The 11,860-nt window shown below is 49.0% G+C and overlaps 3 protein-coding genes across 3 annotated transcripts; 1 reads left to right on the forward strand and 2 right to left on the reverse strand.

Annotated features, from left to right (window-relative positions):
- Positions 1-361: 361 nt before the first annotated feature.
- Positions 362-3,469, reverse strand: N7447_008900 (basic helix-loop-helix domain-containing protein; the record flags this gene model as incomplete). The annotated part of the gene is made up of 1 exon (XM_057233162.1): positions 362-3,469. One exon carries the CDS (start codon positions 3,467-3,469, stop codon positions 362-364), a length of 3,108 nt encoding a protein of 1,035 aa, XP_057082704.1.
- A 4,045-nt stretch (positions 3,470-7,514) lies between these two features.
- Positions 7,515-8,977, reverse strand: N7447_008901 (putative GTP cyclohydrolase II; the record flags this gene model as incomplete). Its single annotated transcript, XM_057233163.1, has 3 exons — positions 7,515-7,796; positions 7,852-8,808; positions 8,870-8,977. Coding segments are annotated over 3 exons (1,347 nt in total), but the record flags the coding sequence as incomplete, so codon positions are not given.
- A 483-nt stretch (positions 8,978-9,460) lies between these two features.
- N7447_008902 (fungal specific transcription factor domain-containing protein) lies at positions 9,461-11,796 on the forward strand (the record flags this gene model as incomplete). Its single annotated transcript, XM_057233164.1, has 5 exons — positions 9,461-9,525; positions 9,813-10,561; positions 10,610-11,030; positions 11,084-11,375; positions 11,434-11,796. 5 exons carry the CDS (start codon positions 9,461-9,463, stop codon positions 11,794-11,796), a joined length of 1,890 nt encoding a protein of 629 aa, XP_057082706.1.
- Positions 11,797-11,860: the final 64 nt, after the last annotated feature.

Genomic DNA, 11,860 nt, shown 5'->3' on the forward strand with positions numbered 1-11,860 from the left:
CCTGATTTTGTAGAAAAAGAAAAAGAAGCAATGAGTATGCAAGACAGGGAGGGTTTTATTTAGGTCAGGGCTATGGCAGAGTAAACAGTCCTGCGGTACAGTTTCCGATCAATGAAATGTCTAGTTATCCAATATTTATGTGATCTTGTTGGTTTTCAGGGTGAATTGACTGTAGTTATGATCCCATTCTATTTGGCACTAGAGCCTATACAAATACGTTACTCCTGATACCATTCCATATCTCCCTTGCCTGACCCCCATAAAACCTTTGATCATAACCAAGCTAGAAATACAAAAGCCGAAAACGCCCTCATTATTGGTTTTGCATAAGTGACACCCCGTAGTGGGATCATTGTAGATCTCAGTTAAGCACCTTCTGCACACTGGGAGGGGGGTGGGGTGATGGTTGGCCATCTTCCTCAACAGAGAGGCTGCCATACCCAGTGTCGTTGCTAGCTGACCGTTCCCGACGCAGAGGCGGTCTTTGGACAGGATCATCAACTAGATCCTGATCGGCATCGCTTTCAGATGACTGGGATTCTCCTTTGCGCCGACGTGTCCTGCGTTTCTTAGACAGAGCCTTGTCAGGCGCGGTGTGCATAAAGTCATCAACGTTGATGCCTGCGTTTTGGCAAATTGCTGTGCACGAATTGACGATCACCTCTACAAGGGTAGATGAAAAGCCATAGAACGCCGGGGTGTAGGCATTTCGGGCCCAATAGATGAGTTCTGCTGATACACGCCCGAGATTGGGGATGTCGCGGGGGCAGATGGGGAGCTTGCGGGCTGGACGGGACTTTTCCTCGGCTTCATCGTCTGCGGAGGTAGCCTCGGAGACTGGAGTCGAAGGGGAGGATGAATCGGATGACGCGATATAATCCACGTCAGAGGCGAGGAGGTGTAGGAGGTGATAGACAGACGAGAACCCAATGAGAGAAAGCTCGACTGGATCGACCGGAAGCTGATTGAACCAAGTGATGGCCTTTTGAATAGTGAAGGACTCGGGTAATGAGGAGGCGTTACCTGTCGATCGTTCGGTAACAATGGTGGCAATCATAGCACAGCGCACGGCAACGGAGATCTCATCCCGCACGGAAACGGGCAGAGAGGAATCAAGGAAGTTGGATGTGTGGCTCTGACTTCCCTTTCTCTTTTCTTTCGGTAGCGCGGCAAGAACTGCCTCAACATTTTCAATGCGGTTTTGTTCAAAGAATACTGCTTTCATCACAAGTGCCCGAGTATACGCAGCGGAAAGCTCTGGCGCCACGTCAAGGGACATATGGATCTTCTCCTTGAATGCATCGCGGCTTGCCTTGGACACCGGGCCCTTCTCGCTTGCTTCGAAATAATTGAGAAGAGCGGTTTGCAAAAGATGGCTGGACCACCAGGCCGCAAGTGCATCTTGCGAACATTGGATAGCTGGGTCCTCGTCCACAACATCAAGCAACACTTCGTCATCGCCAGTACCTTCCTGGGTTGGTCGGTTCCATGTCAGGTTCACAGCACGCTGGATAATGTTGTCGATCATGACATCCTCGCAATCTAGTTTGATCAAGGCAGCAAGATGAGGGGGGAGCTGATCAGGGTGACCCTCAGGCAGCGCGGCATTGATTTCTCGAGCCACGCCCCACTGGAATCTAGCGAGAGCTCGCGCAATGTCGTTTGACACATGGAACGACCAGGAGCCCGCCTCTCCAACATTCCATAAGAGAATGCGGACATGCAAGGCTTTGATTACCATTCTTGTAGGAGTACAGGGGAGTGTGCCGGCAGCGAAGATAGTGAGCACAAGGCGGCTTTTGCTGATCTCAGTATCTCCACCAGTGAGTTGAGCATCAATTGCGATATCCCAAGTCTTGACTCGCCCTTTCTCATCCTCTTCAGTTATTCCCGTTGCCCATGAATAGAGATTCCATCCCATGAAGCATCGTAAGACGTATTCGAAGCATCTTGAAGTAACAACATACCACTCTCGGAAGAATCTATGACGTGGAACACCAACCCGTTGCATGCTAGTCAGCCAAGCCTGCCGACGGAAATCACTAGAGGTAAGAGGCGCAGCTGGGCCCTCAGAAACCGATTTGGATGGACCACGTCGCGTGATGGGCTGCGCATTGAACAAGTAGACAAAAACTATAAAGGCAGTACCAACGACCAGCGTTGCTAGCACGAGGAAATGAGAAAATGCACGTGCCTGCCACGAGTACCAGAACTGCTTCAGGTAGAATTCCCAGTGTGCCAGTGTGGGTGTTTGGAAACGGCCGAGAAGACTGCCAGGGAGTGCAAACAGGCCCTTCGACTCAGACTCGGAATCGTCAGAGCCCATACCTTCAAGAACCATCAGACCGGCAAGGGCACCCAGCATATACTTGTTGGGCATCCTTGAACGTCGAGTGGAGGTGTCGTTTCTGGCATACTGCGGCTGATGAGAGGATGATGATGACGAAGGGTATTTGATGTAGGATTCAGCAAAGACACCTTGCTGCGCAGTTTCAGCTCGCATACGTTTCCATGCATCAGGAACCTTCAGGAGGCCTTCCGGTGGGTTTTGAGATATGGGTGAACCCTCGCTGGACACCTCTTCCGCCTGGGAGAAAACACTAGGTGATGTACCGGAGCCCGAGTCCGTCGAGGCGTAGTTGCTGGGCGAGGACACAGAGGCCGAGGATGTGGCGGCTTGATCTGCTGCTTTATCAGCCTGGCGAAGCCGGTTCTTCAAAGCAGTGTTCTCATCTTCCAATCGTTGGTTACGAATTTCCAGGTGCTTGATGTACTCTGTCGCTTTCGACAAAATGGATGCTTTGTTGAGCTTGTTCGCAGCATTTGCTCCCTCCGCTTCATCGTCATCATCGGCTGAGCCTCCATTTGGGTTCTTGGTCGACCGAAGGCTGGGAACACTGTCGCGAAGTTCGGCGATTTTATCGTTCAAGTTGGCGCGATACCGCTTCTCAATGACGTTGTGAGCTCGCTTTTTGGCGGGCATTTTCTTGCCCGGTTGCACTGGTCCAGTCACTGTGGTGGCGTCGTCATCGCTGCCAGTCTTTCGCTTCCGGCTCGTCCCAACACTTGAGATTGGAGACACCAGACCTAAATGTTGTTGATGGCTGGTGTGCCGATTTTGTTCAGGTAGGCTGTGGGTGTGCCCAAGGTTGTTATCGGCATTGGGCTCAGATGGAATCTCCATCAAGCCGAGAGGAAGATTAGGCGAGAAGTCTCTGTAGTTTAAATGACTTGGGGAACTCATATCGGTGTGCGGGGAAATAGATGGCAGATCTATAGATGAGGCCATTGGCTTTTGATCTCCTTCCGAGAATATTGGCTCATCCCATCGCATCCATTGGGTCCAATCTGGGTTCACGTTCTCTCCGGCTGGATGTGTGAACAAATGACCATTTTTTCCCGTTTCATCTTCACCAGAGTTTTGTGAAGCAAAAAGCTGGAAGTCATTCTCCATACTGGGACCAGACATCTTGGCTGGTATTCCACGGTTGGATCCTTGGCCAATGCCCGAGGCAATTTAAGTCCGAATGATGTATTGGGCACTCTAAATAGCTGTCACTGATGAAGGCGTTAGTTCCAGTAATAGGAGAAAAGCCACTGTTCTTTAAAAGGAAACATAATTGAGTTGCCTGTACAGCCATAGTAGAGGCAAAGCAGACACTTGGGCCGATACAGGCTAGCGGCGATCCCATGACAGCGGCAAAGAGATAGATAATACTGACTTGGGTTCAAGTTGATGTGCAACGCTCAAACCAAAATGAATCTTAACAAAGGTGAATGTACTTGCTTTCTGCAAGGTGAGATGCAAAGACTAAGTTGCGAGGAGGGGGAATGTTAGAGTCACGGGTGGTAGTAGGCGATTGGGGGAGCAGAAAGCAGGGGTGTGCAAGATACCCACATACAGACGTAGCGCAACTACTCAATCCCAAGGAACCAAGTGGGTTCTAAAATCTGCGCAAAGAGGATCACCGAGCGAGAAAGGGTGGATCACCTGAGCAGGGCCTTGGAGAATACGGGAAACAAAAGGGAAGAGACAGATACAAGCTATTGCTTCAAGTTAGGATTGAGCTTCCAGTCTCCATGAAGATCGGGGAAGGTTGTATGGAGCAAAAAAAACGCCCAGGCAGCCGAATAGGAAGGCTCGTATGATCGCGGCTGGCCGCACTTCCGGGCCACCCCTGATGGTATCTTAAGTGTTAATTACGCTGACGCATGAATATTGGCGACTGTAACATGGTAATTAATGTTTTGTGACAGTAATCAAAGGCCAATGTTCATTGGTTCTATCGTGCCCCACTTCATTTCACTGCCCACTTAGACATGTGATTTCCAAGCTTCACCCTTTCGCCTCTTCATTCCCGTCTCGACTTTGTTATATCTCTTTTCTGACACTCAATATTTGGTCGCTGAACTGATGAAAACCTAATTGCTTTTTTTCCCGCACTCTGATGGTCTTGACACGTCATCGCGTGATGTCTTGGCGCCCCGCAGGTAGGTGACACGGGAAGAAAATTGAGCGTGTATGATCTTATCTGATCGTGCCAGTCTCCACTCCCGTCTCGCCGGTAGCACCGGAATCCAGAGGAATGGCACAAGAGACGAATGAGATCAATGGAACTCTATAAAAACTAGGTAGCAGGCTCTGTGGATATCAAATACGGTGTCATGTCCACATCGATTTACATCAACAAAAGAGCTCGGCTCTCGCGACCACTTTCTGACCGACATTCTGAACTTTTCTGTTTTATGCTTTGGACAACATCCATCCTGCGTCATAATCCTCGAGCTTCTTGAAGACCCACCTCACTTCTAATTGGGCTTCTTTCGGCTGGTACTTGGCTGTTTGGACTGAAAATTATATCAAACAGTCGAAAAGACATCCATGTTTATCTATTTTGCATAGTCCGGACTATGCGCTCAATTCTACCAGATCACATCACTAGTACATTGTACTAGCAGTCATTCATTGACTCTTTCACCGACTTCCTCACTACGTCACCCACCTCCTCTTATGGAGCATGAGGCTTGAGCCTCTCTAGGGCATTCTCCACCCCCGTTGGCGCAAAATACAAAGCCACTGCGTATTTGATCGGCGCAGAGTACATATGTAGACAGCTCACTGATATTGCATTTAAGCTAGTGAGAAACCATTTGTTACAACCAATAACAGGCTAGTGTGGGGCATAGAGCGGGTTGTGCTGGCTCGAGAGTCAGTAGTGATAATCTGCCTAGGTGAGACTTAATACCTCCTGGGCTATGGTCGCCGCTTAGGTAAACCTTTAGTTTTGCACTTGAGTACCACCATTCGCGAATAAGGGTGTGAGGCACCTTGCCCTTTACGCAACGGGTCATTATGCCTTTATACTAGCTTTTTCCTAATCTCGAATATGGTGGATTTCCAGCTACAGGCCTTCGCCATGATAATCCTCAACGTCATATCTGAGAGCAAAGCACTTTGTTGTTTCAATAACCATGTTGGTGTTCCAAGAACCAAGGTCCATGGTTAGGAGTTCTTTGAAGATATTGTGACGACATTTGCCCCGTTATGCTGCTCTATTTTTGAAACAGAATTAGCGATTTACCTAACATTTTCAGATGGAAATTTGGGATTATTCACCTCTCTTGCACAGATGTGCGAGTAATATTTTTGTCCTTTGGACTCCTGGATAACTCTTAGGAAGATCTTTGTGGAACGAGCCAAGTTGCTCTGAATAGAGCTCTGGTCCAGGTCTGGAGGCGCTGGTGTTTGATTTCCCATTTTCTCCTGACTATCTGCCATCATAGCTTGTTAGCGATAGAAACTAGGATGAACGCTAACGGGAGAGAAGTGTAGGGCGCTGAGGAGGAGATAAGAGATAATGGAAGGAAATGAATGATGAGATGTAAAAGAAAAGAGGCGAAAAATCCAAAGGGCAACTTTTGAATAGGAGGGAGCGTGCAGACTACAAGTAACAGCGTGACCACCCCCCTATAGCGGAAGCAGCCTAATGAAAACCGGACTGGAGACAAATTGTTTATGTAGTCCTCTCAGAGCCGTCTTATATGGAATATCAACTGGCAACCGCAGCAGTCTGGGTGCATTGTTCATTCGTCTCAATACAATTGGGCAGTATTTGCTCCTCGGCATGTCGTTACCCACCCCCTAAATCCCCAATTAGTCAATGACTTTCAATTCATTGTGACGTGGGGGATATAAGATTTTCACATTTGAGCCATCGACGGGTCGGCCCGTTTCCCAGGTAAACTATGTAGGTATGTATGTATGCTGCTTTGGCTTTGCGTTTCACAGCCAGAAAGGAGACAGAACACCAAGCTAGATGATGTGGGAGATTCATGCAGCAACCCCTTTGGATCAGATCATCCCCTTCTGCGTGAAACCTTCCAACCTAACGCATAATTTCTCCTGGCGCTACTGCCATGCCTCCTGCATCATGTGCTAGTCGTTGAGCGTGTCCTTATGCCTGTAATTAAAGGGTAGACTAGGTCGGCGGGATTGTGCTGCCGCGAGAAATCGGACACGCTCTTCGCGAAGGGATAGAAATGTTTCGGACTTCGAGCTTATGGTCACTAGCCCGCAGACCAATTCGGGATAGGTCGGTGTGGCATCTCTTCTGAGCCTCCAATTCAAGTATGTCAATCGCATATTCAAGGACTGTCGCCGCTGGGAATCAGGTCAGATACCGAGTCCAAATACCCGGCCACATACAGAACAAAACCAACCGATCGGACACAGGGTAATTTACCTAGAATCTCGTCGGACATCGGGCCAAGAGAACCCACAGAAAAGTACATTGTTGATTACTTACTTTGCCTATTTAAGTTCGCAAGTTTATTATCTTTAGCTAGTCAGTGAGTTTCATGGTGCTAAATTTGATCATACTTTTCACGCAGTCAGATTTCTGTCAAATCACACTTCCACCTTGGGGCTCTGGAGTTGTGGAGACATTTGAGCATCGTGGTCCCATTTTGATACGTATGCCAGACGTATCAGTATCGGTAGATATCAGGAAGACAATTCTTCCAAGGCGTAGAAGGGTGTAATGTCCCACGAATGGAAAGCTATCTCTTATCTTGATACGTTATACATCCTGCGGGGAAAAAGATAAGGGGGAAAAAATACATAAACATCGGCGTGCTGGCCGATGATAAGGCTACCAAGGTCCTGCGGTGATGTCAGTCCGTTCAAATATCGGAAATACCCCGAATGCCTGATAGCGAGCACCTTACGATATGTTACTCATCTCACTCAAACGGCGACATAGAATTTGTTATTCGAGTCAAAGAATATATTTTCTTAATTTATCACTTAAATATGGATCCATGTTTTACGAACTCGCGACAAGGTGGTACACACATCACACTGACCAAATTACTAGCCAAAAAGGGGCTACCGAAATTGAAGTGACGAGCTTGACTTTTGATCTCGACAAGGGAACATGAACCCCAAATTTAGTGCTGTAGGGACGGTCAGCCACGCTAGTCTGCGATGTGTCCAAGGGGGCAGTTCAACTTACGGAAATGTCTTCCCATTTCTCCCAGCCGCGTCCGCGGACTTGAGTCAGTTCTTCATCCGTCAGCTGCTTGCCGGTGGTGAAGTATCCCGATTGGATCTTAGCATCGATCTCGACTCTTGAATCGCTAGGGATCATCTCGTCGGGGATAGGGATACGCTCGATAATCTTGATGCCAGAGTCCACGATGGCGTCGTGTTTCATATTTGACATTGACAGCATGCGATCAATTTTGGTGATGCCGAGCCAGTGCAAAATGTCGGGCATAAGAGCTTGGAATCGCATCTGCAGTGAAGAAAGTCAGTACATGCGAGCCACGTTGAACGATGGGGATCCTTACGTCGCGGACACCGGCAATATTCTCTGTCCGAGTGAAGTACTTATCGGCGGTGTCGCCTCCACGCTTGCGCGCATTGTAGACAAGATACTTAATCACTTCTCCAAGGGCTCGACCTTCCTTGCGGAAGTAGATAACCACACCACTACCCCCGTTCTGCGCCTCTCGGATTGCTTCGCGAATACCGAACGCCAAGTATGGTCGGCAGGTACAGATATCTGACTGGAAGACATCACTACCATTACACTCATCGTGAACGCGCAGAGCCAGCTTAACATTCTCGTCCGAGATACGCTCCGGAGGGCCGAAAATGTATACGGTAAGGCCTCCGATGGGTGGCAAGAAGGTTTTCAGATCGGGCCGAGTGATAAGCTCGGGGTAGCTTCCACCGGTGTGCTCGAACAAAGTCCGACGAAGGGTGCCTTCGTCAACCCCAAATCGCTCTGCCACACCGGGAAGATACCAGACAGGCTCGGCTGCTACCTTGGTGACACGAACCTCGCCGGATGAATCAACAAGGATAGACCCATCCACCTCGAGCAGGCCATTCTTCACATCCTCGGCAATCTCCGCGAGTTTCATGTTCGCTCGAGTGACCGCCATGGTTGGACGAATATCCCAGCCGGCCTCCAGCTCTGCCTTGAACTGGTTGACGATATCATGGCCGTAAGGATCCATAGAGACGATCTTTTTCTTATCCGCCCAGGCAGGCTGCGGGGGGAAATTAAAAGTCGGCTCAGAGTTACGGAAGTCCGGTCGGAAATCCGCATCCAGATCACCAGCGGCAATAGCAAGGGCATTGTAGATGCTGTAGCTGCCACCGTGGGCACCGATGGCGTTGCGGCGCTTTACGAGGTTCCCGCTGCGCGATACAACTACCGGACCCCGGGACTTGGCGTCGGGAGCGCCCCACTCGAGGGGGACGGGCTCAATGCCGCTCTGGCCTGGGTAAGTAGTTAACTATACTTGATATCAGCATCATACAAACACTAAAACCAGCCCAGATTTGATGGAATCTTACGATAATATGGTTGCTGTATCGGGGATTGGGGTCGGTAGAGGTTGGAGATGGCTCCGCTGGTACGGGACCAACAGGCAAGACGGTGGCAATGGATTCGGTTTTCAACATGATTGAGAATAGAGGGAAGGATACGAAGAGGATGTACAAGAGAAAAAAGAAAGAAGGAAGGGAAAGGGGGGGGGTAAAAGAGTACAAGAGGGGGACAGTCCATGTGACTTATCTTTCTCCTCACGTTATCTGAGGGGCTTATCTGCAGGATTCGTACAGTCAAAGGGATCTATAGTAGGTACTTTGTACATTCTCTTGGCTTTGATTAGGTAGTATCGTGTACACATAGAATAGCAGTTGACATAGTCACATCTTCCCCAGATTGCAGATGTATGAAGTATCCACCGGTTTCCACCGGAGTTCTTCGGCGTTCAATCTAACTGGTCGGAGTAACGAACGCCGAAACTCCCTGGGATTTTGCCTTTAGGGAACGTACTAGACGGAGTATCCCGTCGACAGCAGTTTCCCATGAGGTAAATGATTTCTGTTATCTTAATGCCACCCGCTAACTGATTAGTACCCACGGCACTACCCGTCGTCGGAATGGCAAACCAGCCTCCTGCGAGCCATGTCGCAGAGACAAAGTCCGCTGCGACCATGCATTACCTGTCTGTACTCGCTGTAGAGATCGTGGGATCTCTACGCGATGTTACTACCACCCTGCTCCTCTGACAAGGGTCAAAGGTCGCCGTTTTTTCCCATTGGCAGAAGGAGTTCCTTTTGATCGGCCTCCATTAAGGTGCGTTAATTGTAGATTCACTTTTTGTTTTGATGTCATTTTCGTATGTCATTTTCGTGCGTCGATCATTGAAGTCAATGATCAATTACCGCCCACAATGCACTTCCGTAATTATATCCATATGCATACCAGGCTCTTATGATTGCCATTTCCCAGGAACCCTCAGCCAAACGAGACATCACTCAACCCCTCCGTTCCTAATGGGGAACAAGAGAGTTCTTCTGGGCGCATCCCAGCCCGTACCCAACCACTACTATCCGGGTACTTCGGCCCAACGAGCTTCGTATCCCCCCTAACCGATGATGTTGACTTGGGCTCAGAAGGCTCGAGCCTGGGCCTGGAGATTGAATCTGCCCAGAGAGTCCTGCCGCCATACTGGGTCCACAAGATCTCCGAAATTCTGTTGGCACTTAAGGATTTTGCCACAGTCGAGGCCTTAATTCGCGATTATTATGCAATAAGCCAAAGCGCGATTATACCGGCGCCATTCGTGCTCAACAGCCTTGATCCGATCAAGTCTATGTGCAAAGACAGCATATCAGACCGTAACCTTGCTGATTTCACGTCTTCCCTGACAGTACGCATAATACAAAACACGTCTGAGATATTCGAGGTCCCGTCCTCTACACAAGGGCGAGACTTCCATACGCTCTTTACGGGGCCAGCAATCCGTCTTGAGATTATTGGGCTTCTCTGCGCTCTTGCGGGTCGGGCAAGATATCTAGGACTCGCCAATGACAGGTTTGACGAGGACCGGACCTCGCGGTCTCAATATGCGCATAAGATGCTTGCGGCGAGTGATGCCGCACTATCTGTTTGCAAGATCCTTACACCTCTCAATGACTTGACAATATGGCTGGTACATGAGATTCTCTTGTTGTCAGATATAGTACATGGCGACTCAAGTTCGTTCAGCCCATTCATCCGCCTTTGCCTTTCCTAACACCTTCTAGGCCCCGCTTGTTGGAAGCGGCTAGGCGAGCTTTCCACCGATATCTTTGCACTTGGTCTTCACCGCGACTCCAAGTCCTCGAGCGATATACCCGAGTTTCTCTTAGAGTCACGTAGACGGCAATTTGCTGCAGCGTATCAGCTCGACAAGAGCATTGCCACATTCCTAGGGCGACCGCCAAGAATACCATGGCGATACGCTGATTGCCGCATGCCCCTTGATATCAGCGATGAGGCACTCGCTGCCGATAACATGGTACTAGATTGCCCCCATGACTACATTGATGAAAATGGCTGGAATCTCCAAGGAGCAGTCCAGCGGTCATCATGGATACGAGTGCGGTTTATCATCAGTACATTTCGGGACGAGATTCTCGAGGTCTCTCTACAGAATGTGACACCCGAGATGGAAAATATGCTCAAGTAAATCATCACAATTTCTTCCTACTTTATGTTCAGTCGCTAATACCATATAGGAATATCTCGCAGCGATGTCATCTAGCATGGGATTCGCTCCCCAGCTGGCTACGCTACAGCCCACAGTGTTGGGATCAGAATTTACACGTAGCAGTATGCCTTATGATGATTGTTTCATACCTGGCATATCTATACAATGACTTCCTCATCCAGAGACTCATTGCGGGGAAGAATAATCCACGGGGAAACAAGGCGCTGCTCTCCGTGAGCGCTGACATACTATCAACGGTCCTGACATTAGGCATGCAACGCGAACAAATGGTCGATCTTCGACCGGATTTTGCGTGGACGGTACGTACTATCACAAAATCATTCACTCCTACCCATTTTAATACCAATCGAATGGCAGGTCCTACTCTACGGCTTCCCTAGCGCCAGTCTACTCATCAAAGCCTTGCAGCACCAAAAACGCACAGGCGAGCCATTCCTCTACGAAGGGTCGAGATCAGCACTTATCCGCAATTTGAGTGTGCTCATTTCGCATCTCGAATCTATCGTTCGGCCAGATAGTGCCAACTTTGCTCTCTTTCAACGGGCCAGTCAGCTGTTCTCGAGGATTATTGATGAGATTCTGGAGCCCCAGTCAATTCTTCCGGACTCGAATCTTGGGGATACTTCTACTTTTGACTTTGATCCAATGGTTGAGGTTGATGGCCTGGATTTGTTTAATAACATAGATTTGGGTGTTGCATTCAATCAGTGGTTGTTTTAAGGAGGTGTTACTGTGTTGTAGGGGTTTCATGTATATAGTTGCGACGAAAGGGCTTTGGGAGTAT

Source organism: Penicillium robsamsonii (assembly GCF_028829455.1).
Source record: "Penicillium robsamsonii strain IBT 29466 chromosome Unknown utg000005l_segment0_segment0, whole genome shotgun sequence".
NCBI lineage: Eukaryota > Fungi > Ascomycota > Eurotiomycetes > Eurotiales > Aspergillaceae > Penicillium > Penicillium robsamsonii.